The sequence below is a fragment of the Nothobranchius furzeri genome, chromosome 6, assembly GCF_043380555.1.
Source record: "Nothobranchius furzeri strain GRZ-AD chromosome 6, NfurGRZ-RIMD1, whole genome shotgun sequence".
Classification (NCBI taxonomy): Eukaryota; Metazoa; Chordata; class Actinopteri; order Cyprinodontiformes; family Nothobranchiidae; genus Nothobranchius; species Nothobranchius furzeri.
Genome location: NC_091746.1, coordinates 80,006,861 through 80,030,392, shown reverse-complemented (window position 1 = coordinate 80,030,392; position 23,532 = coordinate 80,006,861). Strand labels below are relative to the sequence as shown.

The 23,532-nt window shown below is 42.2% G+C and overlaps 2 protein-coding genes across 3 annotated transcripts in view; one reads left to right on the top strand and one right to left on the bottom strand.

The window, feature by feature from the left end:
* Positions 1-1,944: 1,944 nt before the first annotated feature.
* On the top strand, positions 1,945-17,093 carry smu1b (SMU1 DNA replication regulator and spliceosomal factor b). Its single transcript, XM_015943669.3, has 12 exons — positions 1,945-3,283; positions 5,576-5,786; positions 5,858-6,010; positions 6,084-6,200; positions 7,605-7,730; positions 8,531-8,650; positions 8,765-8,881; positions 9,113-9,240; positions 13,339-13,465; positions 13,569-13,730; positions 14,952-15,104; positions 15,276-17,093. Exons 1-12 carry the CDS (start codon positions 3,258-3,260, stop codon positions 15,372-15,374), a joined length of 1,539 nt encoding a protein of 512 aa, XP_015799155.1. The 5' UTR covers positions 1,945-3,257; the 3' UTR covers positions 15,375-17,093.
* Positions 17,094-21,352: 4,259 nt separating this feature from the next.
* Positions 21,353-23,532, bottom strand: part of dnaja1 (DnaJ heat shock protein family (Hsp40) member A1) — a 12,009-nt gene continuing 9,829 nt past the window's right edge. For both annotated transcript variants that reach the window (XM_015943670.3, XM_015943671.3), the window contains exons 6-9: positions 23,481-23,532; positions 23,280-23,395; positions 23,028-23,128; positions 21,353-22,895 (exon numbers count right to left, since the gene is read on the bottom strand). The exon at positions 23,481-23,532 is cut by the window's right edge and continues 63 nt beyond it. In XM_015943670.3, the coding sequence (XP_015799156.1) occupies positions 22,662-22,895; positions 23,028-23,128; positions 23,280-23,395; positions 23,481-23,532 (503 nt within the window). In that variant the 3' untranslated portion in view covers positions 21,353-22,661. The remainder of the gene's footprint in view (positions 22,896-23,027; positions 23,129-23,279; positions 23,396-23,480) is intronic.

Here is a 23,532-nt window from a genome sequence, read left to right as displayed (position 1 = left end):
ACACTCTCTAGCATGGGCATCACAGAGAAAGCACACGCCTGGTTTGAATCGTACCTCACAGGACGATCATTCAGTGTATCTTGGCTAGGACAATCCTCTACCGTGCACCATCTTGCCACAGGAGTCCCCCAGGGCTCTGTACTAGGACCTCTTCTCTTTGCCATATACACCACCTCACTGGGTGAGATCGCTCGATCACATGGCTTCTCCTACCACTGCTATGCAGACGACACCCAGCTCTATCTGTCATTTCCACCGGACGACCACACTATCTCAGCACGAATATCAAACTGTCTCTCTGACATATCAAAATGGATGAAATCCCACCATCTCCAACTCAACCTCTCTAAAACTGAACTGCTTGTCATCCCAGCAAAACCATCCATGCAGCACAATATCTCGATCCAAAATGACTTCCTATCTCTGGCTCCTTGAAAGGCAGTTCGAAATCTGGGTGTTGTGATTGATGAACACCTGACCTTTAAAGATCATGTTTTCTCTGTTGCCCGTTCATGCTGCTTTGCGCTGTATAACATACGAAAGATCAGACCATACCTGACACAACATGCCACCCAGCTCATGGTGCAATCTACTGTCATCTCTCGCCTCGATTACTGCAACGCCCTTCTAACTGGTCTTGCAGCCTGTACTGTGAGACCTCTTCAAATGGTCCAGAATGCAGCGGCGCGTCTGTCCTTCAATCAGCCAAAAAGAGCACATATCACCCCTCTGTTCATTGAGCTCCACTGGCTACCACTAGCAGCACAGGCATCAAATTCAAATTGCTAACACTAGCATACAAAGTCTGAGATGGTACGGCTCCCATCTACCTGAATCCTCTTGCAAAGGCTTACGTCTCGGCCCGGCCGCTCCAGTCATCACAGGATCGTCGGCTAGCAGTGCCTACACCACGCTCAGGACAATCCAGACTCTTCTGATGCATCGTTCCACAAATGTGGAATGACCTACCAAGCACTACCAGAACAGCGGCTTCCTTTTCAATTTTCAAGAAACTCCTGAAGACCCTGCTCTTCAGATAGCATCTTCTTAACTAGCACCCTCCCTGCACCCGTCCCCCCTCTCTACCGTCCACTCCTTTGTTCCCTCCTCTCCATGATTGATGTCAAGTTGTTGTTGTTGTTGTTGTTAGCCTCAAGGGCAACATGCCGATTATCACTTGTAAGTCGCTTTGGACAAAAGCGTCTGCTAAATACATAAACATAAACAACATAAACATTTGTGATATTAGTTAACATTTATGGGTATGCTTCTATAGCTCAAAGTAAACTCATGCTGGAAAAAATAACTGATATATTGTCTGGGTATAAACTATCGTATAACACTGACCATGTTATTAGGTGGTGACTATAATCTTGTTCCAAATGAATGACAGGATAGATTTCCCCCTAGAAATAATATTAACTAGTGGAATCATATACTTAGAGTTCATTGATTCCAATAATTTAAGTGATATATGGAGGGAAAAACCCTGGTGTTACTTAATTCTCATGGATCAAGCCTAATGGTAACAATAGATTAGATCTGTGGTTAGGTTGAACTTTATTATGCAGTCATGTTTCACATACTTCTATCTCAGCTACACCTTTAACAGATCACAGTATCATTATTCTAAAATTAAACCCTGAAAATAAGACGCTGTTTAGAAAATATGATTGGAAACTCAATGCATATCTTTTAACAGATGATGGACATGTTAATATAGTCAAAGAACTCTTCTGTAAAATTTGCAGTGATGAAACAATTGGCAACCACATGAGTAGATGGGAATGTTTTTAATTTAAGGTCAGAGAATTTTCTATTACATTTGGCAAAATGAAAAGTAAACAACTAAAGGATTTTGAAAGAAATTTAATTCAAAATATTAATAATTATTGCAAAAAACAGGCAATGACAGATTCTGATAAAGAATCCCTCCAATCTTTACAAACTCAGACTATTTATATAGAACGAAAGCTCATGGAGCATACGTTAGGGCTTGTGCAAAGTGGATAGAAGAGGGTGAAAAGAGTACTTCATATTTCTACAATTTGGAAAAACGAAGGCAAGAACAAGAATCTATAAATATGTTACTTGTAAATGAGAATGAATGCACAGATTGTAAGGTTATATCGGAGGAAGTATATAATTTTTAATCGAAACTATACTCCTCAGCTGATCACTGATTAAGTAGGGGTTTTCGACCGGACTGAGCCTCATATTCCAAAAATTGATGTAGTGCGTAAAATGACCCTTCACAAGGTTAGTGAAGGGCAAACTGAGACCTCCACTACTCTCTATGGCCAGAATACTGCATTTGCAACTTCAGAGTGCCGGTCAAGTTTGTTGGACAAAAATGGAGCTGACATACTAGGCCCTGTAGTCTGGTTCCAGCACATTTCCTGTTATAGATAATGAACACAGCTGATTTGTTTTATTTAATTATCACTCCTGTAGACACTAATGAAGGCTGGGGAGATGTTTCAGCTGTTAGATTAAGGTGTTAAAAAGACAAACGCTAAGCAAAGAGATACGTTTCTATTAAATGGACACTAGGAGGTGCTAAAACCAAGCCAAAACTGCCTAGTCCCCCTTTAAAACCGGATTATGTCTTAAAAGTCAGCAATTCAATACATTACACAGGTTGCATTCCCTCTGTTGTTAAGCTTTGTGGTTTCTGGCATTAGTTCTACATCAGGTTCTTGACAAATTTTTTTAATCAAGAACACATCATGGTTAATTCCTCAGATAAAATGTTTGTATTTACCTCAGGAGTTCCTCTGCAGCTATAGGAAAAATAAAGACTTCCATGCACGTGAGGTCATAAATAAATAACCAGGAACCTAGGACGACCTCTTTGTGCAGACAAAACTATCTGCATCTGCATGAAGATGTGCCAGAGAGCGATTTGAATAACAACAGTGTCTCCTGCAGGTGCTCCACGCTCAGAATCACGCGGTTGGGTCTGTGGTGCTGATGCTGCTGTCGTGGTTCGGACTGCAGCTGCAGCATCCCGCCTCCCTCCTGCACACAACGTGCTCAGAAACATCATCTTTCTCTGTAAACCGGCTTGCGTCAGCAGAGGAGGCGCAGCCCCGACGCCTCATAAGGTTTGGGGACCGCCGTCCCCCGCAAGAAAATCCGACACAGCAAGAGAAGGCACGTGCAGTGGGTGGTCTTGGGCAGGCGCGTTTCACGTGGCTCTGGCAAGCCTCCACCGCGTCCATCAGTCCGGTGCGACAGCAGCTGGAGACGAGATCATGGCTGTGGAGCTGGAACCCGCGGAGTAAGTGACCTTCACCTTTTAAATAAAATCGTTTTTCGCATTAAAAATTAATAGAGAGAGATTGTTGTGTGCGCAAAAGTCACGATAGATTTTTTTTTACAAACTCAGTCATTTTTCATGTTTGTTTGCATCTGAACGAAACACGTTTTCCTTTTCTTGCATTTGTTTAGTTTACATGTCGAGCTGCTATAAGTTATTTCATCTTCAAATGTTTAAACCTTTTCTTTCTGAAGCAGCCTTGCGGTTACGGTGGACAATAAATGGTTACTGGCTGCACAGAGACAATTCATCTCCCTGATTAAATGGGAGAGACGCTCCTGGGGAGGTTTTACTGGCATCGCATCCACATTTTATCCACTTGCTCCTGTTGATCTCATCGCTGCCCTTTATTCTCTTTTGCTCATCTGCAAATAAACACAGGGCCAAAGCTGTGAGTTAAGTAAATAATATGACACTTAGATGTGTGCACTGAGAGGAAGACGTGATGCAATTTAACTGTTAATTAGATTTTTCATTCATGCTAGAGATGAATATTCGGTCTTAAAATAAGCAGGGCAAAAGTAAAACTAACTCTGACTGCTCACAACTTTTTTATTGGTCGTCTGTCTCCTTGAACCCTTCTCCAGCTCTGGATGGAAGTGATTTTTTTTCTCCAGCCTAGCAAATATTTAAAGTATTTAGTCAGCCACCAATTGTGTAAGCGCTCCCACCTAAAAGATGAGAGAAGCCTGTAATTTTAGCAGACCTCAACTATGAGAGACAAAAATCACATTGTTTGACTCTAAAATAATTTATTTGCAGATTATGGTGGAAAATAATATTTGGTCTCCCACAAACAAGCAGTATTTTTGTCTCTCACAGACCTGTAACTTCTTCTCTGTCCTCCACTCGTTACCTTTAGTAATGACACCTGTTGGAACTCGTTACCCGTATAAAATACATCTGTCCACAACCGCAAACAGTCACACTCCCAAATTCCACCATGGCCAAGAACAAAGAGCTGCCAAAGGACACCAGAAACAAAAGTGTAGATCTACACCAGTCTGGAAAAACAGAATCTGCAACAGGTAAGCAGCTTGATGTGAAGAAATCAGCGGTGGCAGCAGTTATTAGAAAGTGGAAGACGTACAAGACCGCTGATAATCTCCCTCCATCAGGGGCTCCAGTGGGGTCAAAATGATCACAAGAACGGTGAATAAAAATCCCAGAACTACACGGGGGACCTAGTGAATGACCTGCAGAGAGCTGGGACCAAAAGTAACACACTACACCACAAGGGGTTCAAATCCTGCAGTGCCAGATGTGTCCCCCTGTTTAAGCCGGTACATGAGCAGGCCCCTCTGAAGTTTTCTAGAGAGAATTTGGATGATCCAGAAGAGAGACTGTCAAATGGTCAGATGAAACCAAAATAGAACTTTTTAGTAAAACTCAACTCATCATGTTTGGAGGAGAAAGAATGCCCAGTTGTAGCCAAAGCTCACCAAACCTACTGTAAAGCATGGGGGTGGAAACATCATGTTTTGGAGCTGTTTTTCTGCAAAGGGACCAGGACGACAGGATCCAATGTAAAGGAAAGATTGGATGGGACCATGTATTCACAGATTTTGAGTGCAAACCTCCTTCCATCAGCAAGGGCATCGAAGATGGAACATGGCTGAGTCTTTCAACATGACAATAATACCAAACACACCGCCTGGGTATTGAAGGAGTGGCTTCATCAGAAGCATTTCAAGGTTCTGGCATGACCTAGCCAGTCTTCAGATCTCAACCCCATAGAAAATCTTTGGAGGGAGTTGAAAGTCCATGTTGCCTAGCGACAGCCCCAAAACATCACTGCTCTAGATGAGATCTGCATGGAGGAATGGGCCAAAATAAGCACAACAGTGTGTGAAAACCTTGTGAAGACTTACAGAAAACATTAGACATCTGTCATTGCCAACAAAGGGTTTGGAACAAAGTGTTGAGATGGACTTTTGTTATTGACCAAATACTTATTTTCCACCATAATTTGCAAAAATTGTTTAAAAATCCGACAATATGATTGTCTGGATTTTTTTCTTATTTTGTCTCTCATAGTTGAGGTATACCTGTGATGAAAATTACAGACCTCATCTTTTTAAGTGGGACAACTTGCACAATTGGAGGCTGACGAAAAACTTTTTTGCACCATTGTATTTCAAAGATGCGACGATTCAATCTGTTTCAGCGTGTGAATAAATTAGAAAAGAAGGCAGAGTTTCTGTTTTCCTGTCAACCTGTGATGTACAGTTGCCTCCTTCTGTCTCCCGGTAGCGTGCTCCGCCTGATAATGCAGTACCTGAAGGAGAACAACCTCTACCGCACGCTGACCACCTTACAGGAGGAAACCACTGTCACACTCCACACAGTAGAGAGCATCGAAAGTTTCATCGAGGACATAAACAGAGGCCACTGGGACTCTGTTCTGCTCGCCATCGAGTCCCTGAAGTTACCCGATAACACGCTAATCGACCTCTATGAGCAGGTGAGTCTCGGTTTGTCTAAACGCAGGCGCCCTCTTGAGCTCGAGTCAGTGGTCTTTGGTGTCTTCAACAGGTTGTGATGGAGCTGATAGAAATGCGGGAGGTGGGCGCTGCTCGTTCTCTCCTCAAACGAACTGACCCAATGATTATGCTGAAGCAGACCCAGCTGCAGAGGTACACCCACTTGGAGAATTTGCTCACCAACTCAAACTTTGACCCTCGAGAGGTGAGGAAACAGTTTATGCAGTGAAACGAGGACCTTTAACAGAGAGAGCTTCACAGCTTCCTTCACTCTGCAGGCGTACCCAAAAGGGAGCAGCAAGGAGAAACGGCGCAGAGCTATAGCCGAGGCTTTGGTGAGGGAGGTCAGCGTGGTTCCACCCTCACGCCTCATTGGACTCCTGGGACAAGTCAATGTGAGTAAACGGCTCATTCTAACCACAGATCAAGGGATTAAAACACCACGCTTTCTTATTCCTGTTTTCACTTTCTCTTCAATAGTTAATTAAACGTCCAAAAATCTACAGTGAACTACTCACAACAGTCTAAAGCCTCGATCATGTAAGAAGGAAGGTTACATTAAAGGAGATTTCCTTCTCACCTGGCTGGGAGTTGTCAGTTTTTCTCCTTTCAAAAAGACAGAAGAGGGACATAGTTTACAATCTGTCCCACCTCCACATTTCCTGGTTCCAGAGCCAATCATATTTGAGCTTTCGGGTTGCCAAGTTTGCATCAGCATTTCTGTATTTATTTATTTATTTATTTATTTATTTATTTTCTACCCCTCCCCTCGGGTATCTTCCCTGAGACGTGTCTTCTCGTCTGTCGCACCCGGAAACCCAGATTGTTGGAGGAAATGAGAAGGTGCTAAACACCAATCGCCATTTTCCAGGTCAAACGGTTTTTGTTGTCCACAACTTCAAATGGCGTTTTTCATTTTGGGACTCTGGTAGTTTGTCCTGAAGTTGAAGCCGGCTGTTTCTCCTTCTTTGAGATTACTGAACCACAAACCTCTCACACCAGTGGTCTTCTGTTGCTAAATATGTGAGTGTGTAATGGGTGGAGGACCCAGGATCAACCAGATAGTCCAATAGTTGCTTTTGGTCTGGAACATGACATTGGTGGGGGCTTTTAGACAAAACTACATTTATTTATTTATCTTTTAAAAATTAATCTATATTTATAGCTATGTTAGAAGACTATGAGGCATGAAACATGTTTTAAGCTAATTTGTTTACCATATTTGCAATTGCAGCTTTAAATGGCAATGATAAAAATTAGGTGAGAAACAGATCAGCAGATTGGAACTTCCTCAGCACAGAGTCTTTGTAACAGGCTGTTGTTGGAGGGAAGAATCTGAGCTACTCGTGGAGTTCTGTCTAGGTTCGAACCCTCACTTATTACCACAAAACTCAAAAAACCGAGGCGGTTCAGGAATCTGATTTGGATGCTTCTCGACTGCCTTCTCTTGAAGGATTTTGGCTTTTGACTGGGACACCCAGGAACTTGCTGGAGGGCTTCTGTTTCGGCTTTGGTCTGGGAACACCTTGGAATCTCCAAGGAATATTGGGAAAAGGAAGATAATCAGAAACAATGTGAACCACAAAGCAGAAGTGTATCCTGTTGCTGTTTAAAGGTTCACCACTAAACCTTGGATCAAACTAGTGGAAGTAGAGAATCTGGTTGTCTTTAGCATTCATTGATATTTTTGTTTGTTTGTTTGTTTGTTTGTTGCATTGGTATTAAACTAGAGTAAAACCCAGTTTGTAAAATTAGTTTGACATTGAAATTAAAGCATTTTGTTGTTAAAATGTTTTTAGTACGTGAACCGACAGCAGAATCCAGGTTTTCAGTCCTCTGTGACAACTGTCGACACATCTGGCAAAAAGGAGCAACCTGCTGTGGTGACAGAGACCTTCCCAACACAGCTGTACCGCCACATAAAGGTACCCAACAACATCCCTAGTAGTTACATTTTACCATGCTTTGTACTGCAAAAATAAAGCACGAGTTTGTGTAAGAACAAGCTGTGTAAATTAATTTTATACACCTTTTATACACACCGAAATATGTATTTTATGCAGCTGAAGGCATTGTTTCAGATTTCTGCAGATCTGTCTGTTTCTGCAGTTGTAACCAATGTCCCACTAAAGTTCCCTCATATTCAACTGTTTTTATTCTTTGCTCATACATGAAGTATTTTTTACTTATTTTGAAAATGATCAGTCACACAGAGTTTAACATGTAGCCATCTCCTGCATTAGCGTCTGATAGTAAATAGACAGAACAACACTTGAGTCAGAAAAGCCTGACAGAAGTGCGTCACTTAAACCTCACAGACTCATCCATCATGACTCGTGATGGGGGAAGGCTGTTGTTGGTTTAGCGTCCAGAAAACGGCAGAGAACCTCTCGACAAGTAGAAGCTAATTGTTAGCATTAGCAGCTCCGATATGGCGGAACTCTTTCAGATGCTATCTGAGGAGACAGAACATCAACGCTGCAGAGAAATCAGTCGTGTTGCTGTTATCCAATAAGAGGCTAGATGTCTTAATATCAGGAAAAAGACTCCATATACTGTCGTCTGAAATGACTCTCTCCTCCGGCTGACTACGTCCTCAAGCAGGTGCACCGGAGCTTTTTTTTCCCCAGACAGCAACTTACAAGGCATTCTTTCCTACTAGAAAAGCCTGCAAATGTATTAAAGAGTAAAGATGACCTTTAAATGGATGTCTTTTAATGTGCAGTTTGGACGGAGGTCACATGTGGAATGTGCTCGTTTCTCACCTGATGGGAAGTATCTGATCACTGGAGCAGTGGATGGCTTCATCGAGGTCTGGAATTTCAACACTGGGAAAATTAGCAAGGTATAACTCTTTCCAGTCATGACACCATGTACAATTTAGAACATAATACACACTCGTGTTGCAGTTTTATGTTGGGAAGCTTATGTGTGTGTTTGCGATAAATGGTTACTGTAGGATCTGAAGTACCAGGCCCATGACAGCTTCATGATGATGGATGATGCTGTGCTCTGCTTGTGCTTGAGTCACGATTCAGATTTGCTCGCAACAGGGGCGCAGAATGGCAAAATAAAGGTTAGACTGCTTGACTTCCTTGTGAATTTTGATCATACAAACATCAAAACTCTCTGTGTTGGCATCAATGTGTTCAAAATCTCGGATTGAAATTAGCAATGATGATGTCACTCAGCCTAAGTGTTTATGTTTATTTATTTAGCAGATGCTTTTATCCAAAATGACTTACAATTTATAACCTATAGGGCATGTTGTGATGTAAGTGTGTGTGTGTGTGTGTTAATGGGAAAGGTGTGGAAGATCCAAAGCGGCTTGTGCGTGCGCAGGTTTGAGCACGCTCACAACAGAGGCGTGACCTGTCTGAGCTTTTCCAAGGATGGGAACCAGATCCTCAGTGCTTCCTTTGACCAAACCATCAGGTGAGTATCAGGCTGCAGCCTAATCTGCAACTTTGTCTGTAGTTTAGCTCCGCATGTGTGTGATTTCATATGAAAGATACCATGCATTTGGCTGTACATATATTTTCAGTTTTGAAATGTGTGGCACAGGAGTTAAGTGCTCGCCCCGAACTCGGAAGGTTGCAGGTTTGAGCCCCGCTCAGTCTGTCACTGTCGTTGTGTCCTTGGGCAAGACACTTAACCCACGTTGCCTGCTGGTGGTGGTCGGAGGGACCGGTGGCGCCAGTGCTTGGCAGCATCGCCTCTGTCAGTGCGCCCCAGGGCAGCTGTGGCTACATCGTAGCTCATCCCCACCAGTGTGTGAATGTGTGTGTGAATGGATGAATGACTGTTGCAAAGCGTCTTGAGGGGTTCCAGGACTCTAGAAGGCGCTATATCAAATACAGGCCATTTCATACCGCCGCCCAGGGCATGGAGACCCCAGCCCATCCTGCCAGGGCCCAAAGCAGCAGCATCACAGAGCCCCACAGAGCCCGAGGGAGCCGACCCAGCCCCACCCCAGCAGAATATCTATGCCCATCCCTGCATTTGCACAACTTCCAGAATATATAAGACATAAGACATCCAGGTAAGGTTGGGTCCTCCCCCTCTTGGACCTCCCCCTCCCCTGTGATGGGACAACAGAGGAGCCAGGGCCTGCCCTACGCCCCCGAACCCGGGCCAGGTACTTCTGCGTATTCCTGCCTTCTTCCCGGCAGCGTACATGTAGGGACCCGACCCCCAAGGCCCAGCCCAGATCCCCACACGGGGCCGGCCACCCCAACACCCCGAGCCCCCAGGCCCCCACCCAGACCCACCCAGGGGCAATGCAGCCGCCAGGCAGTAACCCATGGCCGCCGCCAAGACCTCCAAGGGGCCCCACTCACAACCGCCAGCAGTACACCCCCCGAGGCAACCCAAGCACCTCCAGAGGGGGGGAACAGCCCCCCAGTGCCAGACATCCCCAGTGGTCGAAATTACAAAGCATTCAAAAACAATAACAATAAAGTTTTAAATATCAAGTGCGACATTAAAAGCAGACTCTTTGATGCTCCACCTGAGACATTAAAAGCAGATGCTCTGATGCTCCACCTGAGAGTAAAACTGTAAGGCTTGTTACCAGCATTCAGACATCAATTCTGCTTGCTTCACAGCCAGACAGGACACGTTTAAAAAAAAAAAAAAAAAAAAAAAAAAAAAAAAAAAAACAAATACAGGCCATTTACCATTTAAATTATATTCCTAAAGAGAAACCATTTTTTACTTGATTTTTTTGAAATATGATCAGTCACTGAGTTTAATAAGCAGGCTAAACATGAAAATAGTCTTCTGGTCCTGCTTTAGACGCCGATAGATACTAGACGAGGAAACACTCGGGTCAGAAAAAGCCAGTCAGGTCTATACGTCACACTGAAAATTAACATTCATCTATCTTGAATCACGGCGAGGAAGGCTATTGCTGATTTAGCATCTTAGCTAGTGGAAGCTAACCGTTAGCATTAGCAACTTCGCAGCAGAACTCCTTCAAGCTTGAGTTATTTGTGGAGATAAAACGTCAACGTTGCATTGCTGTTAGCAAATCAGAGACGAATATCAGGAAATAAAACTTCAAATTCTGCCGTTTTCTGCTCACCTCTCTTCTGGCCAACGTCTAGGTCCTGAAACAGGAGCACTAGAGCTCCCCCCCCACCACAAAGAACAACTCTCAAGGCATTAATTTATGGTAGAGACCACAACAAATGTATTGAAATAATGAGTGATTGGGAACATTAAAATATTATATCTGCCATGTTGTGTTTTTGGAGCTGGTCTGTACAAGTGAGGCTAAAAGTAAATATTAAAAATGTGAGTATTATACTCCTCAAACTGGCTTCAAAACAGGCATGGTAGTAAAAACTGAAACGTAAACAGTTTCAAAGTGTTAATCTACACCAAAATTCATCATTCCAGGAATGCTGGCCACAAATGGCCCCCCCCCCCACACTTTGGTATGGTGGAAAAACCAACGTCTTCATTCGTGGATGCAGGAGGTTACAATAAAAGCCTCGAGAGGAATCAAGAGGTTTATGAGAAACAATTATATAAACTTATTCTTCATAATCAGTGGAAACAAGTTTGTTTTAACTGGGATCATTGTCACCAAAGTGATTTTTTCCCCTTCTAAAATGTGGGAAGTAGAGGCCGGCATATAAATTTTTTTTTAAATCGGCCATTGGATGAAATATTTTTTTAAAAGCCGATATAGAAAAAAATAAAAAAATAAAAAAATCAGGCACCTGTGCGGCCAACTGCCGCCACTACTAGACTGGAGAAAGGACCCAAAGGACCCCAACACACTGTTTATTTTTTTTTTAACGGTTTGAATTTGTTTTATATTTGAAGTTAAATAAATATTAAGAGATTTATTGACTTATTTCATTTAAATTGCACACAGTGATTGTTCAGATGTCTTTCACAATCAGTGTGCTGCCAAAACCTATAGATGTACATCGGTGTCGGTACAGGATCGGCTCGGGGTCCTTCGACTGCCGATGACGTCAAAGTAGTTGATTGGCTGAACATGAAGCTTACAGAAGTGACGTTATCACGTTATGATTTTGATTGGTCAGATCAAATTTGCGGTCGTAGTCTTAGCGGTTGTACTGCAGTCCAAAAATCAACACTTTTTGGAGAAAATATGTTTGAATTTCTAAAGGAAATGTAAAATATAAGCAATTGATAAACGGTGACCCTCAAAAGATCTTGATGTTGATGAAATGGGGCAAAATAAAATATAAGAACTTTATTGAAAGACACCAAGCTATATTTTGAGTCAAATAATGTATTTAGACACCAACTAAGGAAATATACAGACGAACACCACATTAATACAAACAGATATGGCTGACATATAAGAACTGTTCTCTTTTTTTGTCAGTCCAATGTTGGTTTTATGCAGTTTCACATTCTTTACAAAACAAAGATAATATGGTGTTTTATTAACAAATTACAATAAAAAAAACATTTAGGTGTTAACAAACAAGAATTTATTAACAAAACTGCTGATGTCTTTCCAAAACGTATGTGTGAAAGCCGAGTAGATTTGCAGTAATGTGACATCATCGGCAGTCGAAGGACCCCGAGCCGATCCTGTACCGACATCGGCCTTAATGATCGGCTTTAAATATCGGCAATTGGCAACAACATTCTCTACAAATCCGTATCGGCATCTGCCTTAAAAAAGAACATATCAGTCAGCCTCCAGTGGGAAGTGTAGCCATGGACGTAATTTTCAATTTAGAAGTGTGTGTGTGTGTGTGTGGGGGGGGGGGGGGGGGGGGGGGGGGGCTTTACGGGATTCTCTAATGGGAAACAGGCTTCAACACAAACGGTTGTTTTCCGCTTGGTCCTAGAGTTCAACCAGTGTCAATTTAATATAGCGTAATATTGTTTTTGGATGGTAAAAAGTGCAGGGGTCAAAACTTGACTTTGGAAAAATGTTCCCCCCCAAATGACGTCCATGAGTGTAGCCCATATGTGTATTATATATACAAATACACATTCATAAGAAACGGCAAATGTTAAATGAGTTACGAAATACACAATTAGCTGTAATTAATTATCTTAGAGGAGTTCATTCATGCTCCGCTGTAAATTTTCCTACAGAGAAGAGCGTCTCCTCACCTTCTGTATATTTTGCACACAGACTGAATCCCCTCTGCTTCGAGGGGGTTGAATGTTATCTCTGACTTCTGGGAAGGGGGTGTGGGCTGAGCCTCTGCTGGTTTGGAGGCACATGGGCTTGTGTGGGTGCAGCTGAAGTACCATGTGATAAGGCACAAAGCTGCAACGTGATCCTCTACCCGCAGCTCCTCAAGAACAGAAAATTCTTTACAAACATTAAATCCTCCAGGAGACGGATGTTTTGTCATGGTTTAGTGTATCTGCACCAAGTCATTCACTGGGAGCTAAAAATAACACAGCAGCAGCAACGCGTTTTGCCTGGAGACGATTCCTCGGTCACGCAGAAGGTTGCTGAAACGAGCCGCTGCTGCAGCTTTGTTGGCTCTAGAGTTTTTATGTCAATAATCTCATTTTCAGAATCCACGAATTGAAGTCAGGGAAGACACTGAAGGTGTTAAATGGCCATTCATCATTTGTAAATGATGCTTCGTTCACTCGAGATGGTTTCTACATCATCAGCGCCTCTTCTGATGGAACTGTTAAGGTGAAATAAGCACAAACAACACGGAACTTCATAATCCTGGGACAAGGCTATCCAGTGATGCACTTAAACCTGCAAAATGACATCTTGATTGTCTCATTTTTAGATCTGGAACATGAAATCTTGTCAATGCATTCACACTTTCGGATGCCCGTCGCTGACATCAGACGTCACGATCAACAACGTGATGGCTCTTCCTCAAAATCCAGAGCACTTTGTGGTTTGTAACCACTCCAACACGCTGGTCATCATGAGCCTGCACGGCCAGGTGAGCGCTCTGCTTTTTTAAACACATTTTAAAATGAAGAATACATTTGTTTTAAGACGCCGTAAAGTTTCATTGTTGCCTATTTTGTTGTCATACAAGTCTTTGCTTGACTAAAAGCAAAAAGCGAACATCAGTAGTTATCATGTTACGTCCAAAGAAACCTCAAGATCTTTGATTCTTCAAGGCTAAGCAGCTTGTGTTTGGTGTTTCCCAGTCTTAACAAAGTTTTTACTACAGGTCTGATTAGATTGTCAACTAATGTCATGTGCAGAAGTTTAAAAAGAAAAGAAAATGGGTGATATTCAGATTTTTTCCAGCAGGTTGTAGAAATAAATTGTGGGACTTTAATCATGTCAAACTTGGAGCTCAAATGAGCAATTTTTCAGTGAAAAATAAGCCAGAGGAAGTTGCCGAGGTGGCATATTAAACAGGATTAAACGCGTTATTGGGACAGGAGTCAAAACTCTAAAGATAAAAATGAAAACAAATTTTTTTCTGACAAATTGTAGACATTTATCAACCTAGAGTGTCAAGCATTTGTAAAATACATTGTCAGCTTAAGGACACCACTAAGCTCAACATTTTAAAATTAGCAGGACAAGCACAAAGCGATGGGAAAACTTGGTATAGTACAGAATTGTGTGTGTTTAAGAACTGGAGTGACCGATAAATGCAGTTAATGCTGCCCTAATTATTTAGGCACACTTAGCATTTAGCATGCCTTTAGCACCCCCTAGTGTCCCATATTAATCTTTGTGGCTAAACCACAGATGAAACTTATCTCCTCACTGTGCGTTCGTCTTTAACATCTTAACCAAGCAGCCGAAACGTCTCCCCAGCCTTCATTAGTGTCTACAGGAGGGACTCATCACTAAATGAAACAAATCAGCTGTGTTCACGATCTAAAAGATGCAGGAAAAGTGCTGGAAGCAGATTGCACCGCCAGGCATGTCAGCTCTATTTTCTCCACAAGTGGCACCCCACCACTCTGAAGTTGCAAGTGCAATATTCTGGTCGCAGAGGGCAGTTGGGGTCTGAGTGACATTTCATTAACATTGTAAAGGGTTATTTTAGCACATACTGGCTCATAGCATCCCTTTAAAATGTTTGTTATGGTTAAAACTGATGCTGCCGCCTTATTAGCTGGATGCTTATTTAGAGAAATTAATAGATGTAACTATGATTTCAAATGCAAACTTTATTTTCCGTCCTGCTCCTCAGACTGTGAAGACTTTGAGTTCCGATTCAGCAGAAGGAGCCGGTTTTGTGTGCTGCACCCTGTCGCCCCGCGGGGAGTGGATCTACTGTGTGGGAGAGGACTCTGTGTTATACTGCTTCAGCTACACAACAGGACAGCTGGAGAAAACGCTGACTGTAAGCCCTGCTGCTAACGCACAATAATTATCCTTCAAAAGAAGCTCTCCATGTTTTCCATCCTCTCATTTTGTTGCCTCACTGTGGAGATGAAGGGCTGGGGGGGGGGGGGGTGGGGGGGGGGGGGGTGGCGGCTGAGGTGGAGTAATTTGTGTTCCTCTGAACCCACAGGTTCACGAGAAAGGCGTGATTGGCATCGCTCACCACCCACATGAGAACCTGATTGCCACGTACAGCGAGGACGGCCTGTTGAGACTTTGGAAACCGTAGACATCCATCTGCACGGCAGCTGTTTGTTCTGTTGGCATAAATGGTTCTTCCAAAGCAGTTTTTACAAGAAGACAGTCTCCAAAGTGTCACCAAGAGTTAAACAATCTCACTGATGGTGGAATCTCATTTTAAAACGAGACGTTGTAGCTGATGGTTTGTTTTAAAATGATTCCTGAGAGGATTAAAAATATATATATATACAAATATATATATATATATATATGGAACACTGAAAAGCTATTTTTTAACTCATTTCAGATTATAATCGGTCACTTTCTTATGTTACCCCCTCCTTCACATTTTAACATCTCCTGTCGGGGACGTAACATAAATTGGGGCTCGTCCGGGATCATCAAACAAAGACGCATTGGGATCACTCAGAGTTAAAACTTTTTAAGTTAAAACTCTTCAACTCGAAGGGGTTGAAAACAAAATGAGGCCTGGAGGACAGCAGAACCCCTCCACTGCTGAAGGCGCAGCCTTTTTATCCAGTTGTTGGTTTTCAGCAGGATTCAGCTCAGCTGTGCTCCTCAGCCTGGAAGAGAGGAGGAGGAGGAGGGGCAGTGTCAGGCTGATCACCGGGGCTGCGTGATCCTGGCTCCTGAATCTCACTGGCCAGGCTGGTAGCCGTAACACTCCTGCATTTACTTTTGATAGGAAATAGACGGTGAAACTCCTGACAGATTTACGCCGCACTGTCTCTTGACATTCATGGACTCACCCATCTTGACTCGCAATGGGGAGGATGTTGTTGGTTTTGCTTCCATGAAACAGAACGTCTCGGCTAGTAGATACTAACCATTAGCATTAGCAACTCCTCCACACGGCAGAACTCCTTCAAACTTGTGTTATTTGTGGAGATGAAACATCAACATTGCAAGTCAGTGGTAGAGTTGCGTTGTTATCCAATCCCAAGCAAGATGTTCAAATATCAGGAAATGAGACTAAAACCTGTCGTCTGAAACTACTCTCTCCTCCTCTCTCTCCTCCGGCTGATTCTTCATCCTCAAACAGGTGCACCAGAGCTTTTTTCCCCCCAGACAATGACGTCCAAGGCATTCATTCCTACCAGAGACCACTGCAAATCTATTCATTAAATGAGCGTTCCACACCTTTAGTTTCCCACTTCCTATTTTTCCTCTTGTAAATAGAAAGATGGATTCTAAATGGGTTTTGTAAGTTCTAATAATTTTCATGTGAATAATTTTTAACACAGCCAGGTTCTTCCACAGGTTTCCGTAGTTCTCTTTGAATCCTACAAATTCATCTCCATCATTACCAGACATGAAGATGCATGATGGTGAACTGTTGTGATAATATTTATTATAACTTGCCTCATGTCGGAGCCTATACAGAGAGTATCTGTGATGCTTGACTGGCTTTTACAACTACTTGTTTGATAATGCACTGTTGGCTCCCTGCATGCTACCTCAGTGCACTGCCTAAACGTGGCTCTGCACTAATTCTATATGCATGATAATAAACGGTGGAGCTTCAGTGACTCATTCTGTGTGTAAACAATGTTTAATGTCATCTTTTTATTGTAAATTATACTTTTGTCTATTTGTAGGACAAAAAAATGCAGACTCCTGTCCTCAACCAGTAATTGTTATTTGCACTAATGTAAAATCATTGCACTCAATTTGAATATGTTTATTATAGTTTATTTTTTACTGTCTGGGCAATATTGATAAGCAATAAACAAAATACCTACAATTAGTTTTTTTCTTCTCTCTAATTATTTACTTTGTAACCTCTGCCATAAAAAGGCTGAAGGGGAACTAGGCAGTTTGGCATACAGCACCCCCTAGTGTCTGTTTGTAGAACTGAAAACAAAACATATCAAATCACCGTACAGTCAGGATTTGAATTACCGGGGAGCCAGGCCTCCCTGAAAGGGTGATGGGCTCCCCTGGAAGCCCTCAACTGATGCACCCAGGGGGAGCCTGAAAGATTATCCTGTGTCTCCCCCCCCATGTTATAACGAAGGTGATCGAACGTTACGCACCAACCCAACATAACAGCCAGAGATGACTCTCCACTGCACACGTGACAAGCCCTGTTAAACTGAAGAGCAGGTTTTACAGGCAGCAGCACACCAAGCCCAGGTGCAGGGGCGGTCCTAGACCGTTTGGTGCCCTAGGCAGCTGCCTAGTTTGCCTGTAGAATGGGCCGCCACGGCCCAGGTGCATCCCTGCAGCAAAAGAGAGAGAAACAGAATAACCAAGCACAACTGAAACACTAGTAAAAATCCAAGAGACAGTGCGTCAGAGAACGCAAAAAAATGTTTTACATTCAAGCACGTCATACCTTTCTCTGCCACACGAGGGAACTGTTCTGCATGGTCATGTGGTCAAGAGTCTTTTCATGGCTTAAAATAGAACTTAATGCTAATGTTACGCCTGCCAGGTTCCAGTTCCCTCTTCTTGGACAGTTCCACCTTATCCTCTGATTCCCTCCTGTGCTGTATTACACTTCTGCACCATGGACAGCAGCCGGTTTGGTTCATCCTTCCTATAGCAGCCTCAAACCACCCCAGCTGTGGCCTTTTTGCTGACGACAGGAACCAGGATAAAAACCAGCTGCTGCTAGTGGTTCGAGGGACAACAGATCTGGTTTTCAGGTTGTCCGCTTGAACATTTGGCTGTGTGCCTTCTGCAAGAGACTGGCTGAGAGTAATTTATAATAAAGTTTTGGTTTTGATAGGCGTTTTTGTCACCTTTTTGGTAAAACAGCTGATTTCAGCTGGGATTTTGGGAGGAAGGAGACTTAAATTGATGGTTTTGTTTGGAAACTGTTATGGGTTGCAGTTCCCTTTACAGGGCGCTTTTGGTTTATCTCCGTTAAATTACATTTGTTTTCTTAGTGGTACATTTTCTCAATGAAGAGAGCTTTTCCGTTATTCTCCACTACCTTTGTTGTTTAAACTTTGATACTTTAGTAGATAAGCAGTCCTCTTCCTGCTAAACCCTGTCCTGGTAATAAAACACATTTTGTTCATAACTTCCAACCCCATGCCAGCGACTTATGCCAACCCCCTTTCACTCTCACCATCAACAAGGGTTGTAACAGCTAAAATATACTAGAAATGAAGACTTCCAATGCCCCCCCCCCCCCCCCCCCCCCCAAAAAAGGCAAACCTGACTTTTCTTAACATTTCTTCAGGTGAGATAAAAAACTGAAATTTTAAAGTGATTCTAAACTAGACTGTTTAGCATCTAATTGCCAGTAATTTCTTGTGTAAACATATTTTCCAGTGCCAGAGCCAGATCAGGAGCGAGATGTGGCAGATTTAGTAATTGGGGAGCCCAAGGCGAACACAGACATGGGGCCCCTTACACTAAATTTTCGACAATCTTATCTTTAACTGGATTTGCGAAACACTACCCTCTTCTGCAGCGCCGGCGCTCCGCACACGCACACCACACACAGCGCGTAGGGCACCACGCCGGGGGAGGGGCACCAAACGCAAGCTTATGAAAAAAATTATATATATATGATAAAGACAGATTTCAATTAGAAGACGTGCAAAGCAAGTTAACAGCATGTTTACAGAGAGAAAACAATACAAAATGGAAAGGAGATGGACCGTATCAACAAATAAGTCTGAACAGTGTTAAAGGTTGTTCATCTAAAAAATAGACCTTGAAGAGTTTGAAGATTTTTTTATTTTAATAAGTTAATCTTAAAACATCTTTCTCAAGTAAAATAAAGTTTCCTCTGTGAGGTCAGATAGGCCCATCTGTGCTGTTTTGAAACAGAAATGAACAAATGAATCATATTTGTCCACCCAAATACTTAAATATCACAACAACAGGAAGGACAAAAACACCGTCAAGGTAAAGTAAGAAATTTTATTTTTAAATAAGCGGCTGTTTGTGATTAATCATGAGTTAACTATGGACATGATTTATATCATTATTAAATAGCCCATGTGGCCTATAGGCTATGTAACTGAGATTTAATATGAAAAATTAGACAAACCTATTTTCTAATTAGGTATTTACTCCATGTTAATATATATATTTCATAAACATTTACGGGCCAAGAGGAACATCAGCTGCTGATGGTATAATTTGAAGAAAAAAGTCCGTTATGCTAACCTCCTCCCTTCATATCCAGAATTTTCTAGTTGTGTATAAAATGTGTATATTGTGCCTCTCTAGTTCTTAATAAAGGTTAGTTTTGAATTTAGTCATGTCACATGCCAGTGATTTATAAGCCAATATAAACCTATAAATAATCTATTGCTGTATTTTTTTTACCATGGCTTAAAACTTTTATCTTATTATAGAATGAATATGACAAATGATCTTTTTGTGTCTGAATGCAGGCTCAATGAACAAGTACATTCAAGGAGGAGCTCAAGCCAAAAGTTCAGATCAGCCATCCACCAGCAGTTCAAGAGCTCAAGATCAGTTGTCAGCCATCACGTCTGAACCTTCTTCAACATCACCCAGCCCTGACCAGGATACAGACCGAGCACAGCCCACAGCCAGCGCTTCTGAAGGCAGAGTGAGTCCTGGCTCTGAAAAAGCATCTGAAAATTACATTGGAGAAACACATGTGCCACAACCGGTGCTTGTGGTGTGTGGATCTGTTACATAGTTCTAAATAATAACAATATGGAGTGCCTGTGTTGAGTATGTTATATTATGTAAATATCAATCCTACTTTTTGGAAATAATAAGCAGTTTGTGCATACAGGTGAATTAAAGAGAATTTAAGGTGAAGTGCTCGCGCATACTGTGGTATTGTGTTGTTTTTTCTGTGTGTGTGTGTGTGTGGGGGGGGGGGGGGCACCACGAAGCCTTTGTGCTTAGGGCACCAAAATGGCTAGCAACGGCCCTGCTCTTCTGCCATGAGTTACTTTCTTTTTTTGTCAGTCCTCCTCTTTTTTCCTGTCTTTCTCTCCCTTTGAGCGTGTTCAATATTTGCTCTGCTTTCTTCTTCCTGTCAGTGCTCCTGTGCTTTTGCCTTTTTTCCTTCTTGTTTTACATTTTGGCATACCTGTATGTGTTTTTCTCCCTTCAAACATTTTCCATTGTCTTTCCTTTCCTGCTTCCTTTTGATGTTTACATTGAAAAATGACGTCACTTTTGGAAGTGAAGATAAAAGCTTTTTTAAAGCAAGCTGCTTCTCTTTTTGGAGCCACTAGGATAACTCCATTTCATGCTTAAAGAGCAAGTCACCATCTACCAGAGTCTTACTCCACTCCCACTTCATGCTTGAAAAATGCAACAAAAGATGTTGCCTGGTAGATCGAGAGGGCGGAACCGCTAACAAATACACACACAGGCTCACAACAACATTGTGACATCATAATGTACCATCTAATGTCACTGTGTACTTCTTAGCCAATAGCGATGGCAGATTTAAATTCAAATGTAGTGCAGAGTTTTTACCTGACGACGGCTCAACGCTGACAGTTTTAGGTAGGATATTTAAATTTTAACTAAAATGCACTAAAGTGCCAAATTATTGACTGCATGTGTCTGCAGCATGATTAGACACACATTTATATAGTTTATCATCAAAAAATACTTGGTTTGGGGGTGACTTGCTCTTTAATGTTTTGTCTACTGCTTCGAATGTTTCGAGTGCTCGCGCCTCTCTTCTTCTTCTGCTTTCTCTTCTTATTTGTGGTCTAATGGCACTTGGCAAACAACAATTTGGTGCATTACTGCCACCAACTGGTTTGGAGTGGAATGACTACCAATCACTTCCTGTTTGTGCATCGGCGTCTTAAAGGAATAATCCATTGTGGCATTAACAAAGGGGTACTAGCAGTCAGGGCTAGGAAATAGATATTTTATGGCAGGTAACTTATTCCAGTTAATTTACATATGTGGGATGGCTTCCCATATATTTATTTATGCTTCACATGAGAATCTTACCTTAAAAGAACCTTAAAATCTTAAGTTGAAAAAAGGTTTTCTGGTAAATTATCCTACAAATAAATAAAAATCTCACAAATGTAATAAGACACCAAATGACATTTATTAAGAAAACATAACCACACACATTCTTGGTCCAAGCTTTGTTCAGGTTTAAAGCCTCCTCCAGAAACTGCCGTTCAGCTCTTCCACCTGCTGAACCGAGTGAGTGTGCTTTCAAGGAGCATGGATCTGCTGAAGGAGCTCCTCGTCTGCCAGCATGACTTCGTTTCACATTATGCAACGTATTAATAAACACCACTTAAAAGAAAACAGCAATATAAAATTACTTCAAGTGAAGTTATGATAAGGCTTTGAAACAGGCGGGCCTCTTCGATGAGGCATCAGGGTTTCCGATTTTAAATCCCTCTATAACCTCTCGTGTTCCATCCGGTATTCACAAAAGGAACATAAAAACACAGAATTAGCAGCTTGTGCTGGAAAAACAAACATCCAAATGTGTGAAGATCGGTCACCTCAATTCCAGATTTGTGTTTTAAGACTTTTTCTGATTTTACGTAAACATCCCGAAACGACGAGCTAGGGTTTATCTTACAGCGCGAGCACAACTTGGCACTTTTACGACTCTGGCATCTTTACAAACACGTGATAGAACAGCAGCATTCAGACCGTTCGGTGTCCTGAAAACATCAGGGCCTTATTAAATAAATGCTATTTATAATTCATTGACATAACTAGACATTTAAAACAACTAACTTGTCTGTACATCTGGTGTAACACTTGAATTTGGAAGGATATTAAAGAAAAAGTGAATATTAGTTTAAATTTTCTACAAATTGATGGGATTTTTCATCCGTCCACATCTTCGTCACATTTTCACGATTGTGTAGAAATGTTTTAGAAGTTAGCCCTTGAAAGGGTAAGCCAGCGTTAAGTTTTGATGCACACCTCCCTCCATCTGAACTTTGGATCCTTACACAACAGCCTGGAAGAGCCGTCTACAACCGCCGACTCTGTAACACTCTATATTAACAAAAACGGTTATTTTCATATTAATATTGGCATCAGCCATAGTGTTAGTGCTTTCAAGCAGGAAGTCAATACGTTTATGTTTCCTCTCTGACCCAAGCCTCGCCTTTATTCACAGTGCAAATAAAAAAAAAGTTAAAAGATCAAATCTGATCCCAGAAAACAGAAAGAAACCCCCAATGTTCTAGAACTTGAGAAATACTATGAATAAAGAGGGATCTGGAACATCATTGTAGGATTCTGCTTGAAAGGAATGTTATATCTATGAAAAGCAACAGGGTGGAAAAAGTGCACTGATTTCCAACAAGGTGCATCGCATCAGAAGTAAGGACGCTGGACCAGGCAGAGGCTGAGCTTCGCTTTAGGACGTGTGGCACTGAACGCCACCGGTGCTGGCGTAGTCGTCCTCATTCATGTAGTAATACTGATGTCTGTGTCTCTTCCTGCTCTCTAAGTCACAGTCCTCCAGGTCTGCGTAGATGTAGAGGTCCTCGTCCATGCTCTCTGGCTGCTCCGCGTCCGTCTTTCCAGGGAGGTAGCGCGCCAGCTCCCTCAGCTTGTGCTTGGACAGGAAGTTGGCAGGTGGGAACACCACCTATGAATCATGAAATTCATACCAGAACTATTGTTACACCCCAGTGCAGCAGTACACCTATACGACCATGTGCATGAATCAAGTTCTACTGATTTTACTGTTAAATTTAGGAAACTGGAGACGTGTTCTTACAGAGAAGTTGATAATAAGACGTCCTTTCTCAAACGGCCTGCGGTACGTGGGCATCCCTTCATTCAGCACACATTTGGTGTCTCCAGGCTTGATCAGTTCCCCTGATGGTGAAAACAAGAGGAGGTGACGTTTGGTACGATAAACCTGAGATCCTTCTAGTGCTCGTGTCTCCACACTGAGTTCAGATGTGTTACACAAACAAGTTAAAAAGCAACAAACAGATCAACTCTTTACATTACCGACTTGTTTTACCTGGATGTGACGTGACTAGGAGAGTTCTGTTGTCCAGTGTCTGAACGGGTCGTTTGAACCCACACAAGGCCTCAACTAGCTGCAGCTCCATAGACATGAACAGGTCTTGTCCTCTTCTGGTGCCGCCATGAAGAACAGGGTCAACATAAACATGTTTCTTTAACCAGACAGATGTTTAAAACAACTGAGTGATTTTCTTACCTGGTGAAAAACGTATGTTCCTGCAGGTCAATGACGATGATGATGTCACCTG

Bases quoted from the DNA above. Each gene is read 5' to 3' on its own strand.
- smu1b (XM_015943669.3), top strand. From the start codon at position 3,258: ATGGCTGTGGAGCTGGAACCCGCGGA. The intron at 13,731-14,951 runs GTGAGCGCTCTG...CCTGCTCCTCAG, and splicing joins TCATGAGCCTGCACGGCCAG to ACTGTGAAGACTTTGAGTTC. The intron at 15,105-15,275 runs GTAAGCCCTGCT...CTGAACCCACAG, and splicing joins AGCTGGAGAAAACGCTGACT to GTTCACGAGAAAGGCGTGAT.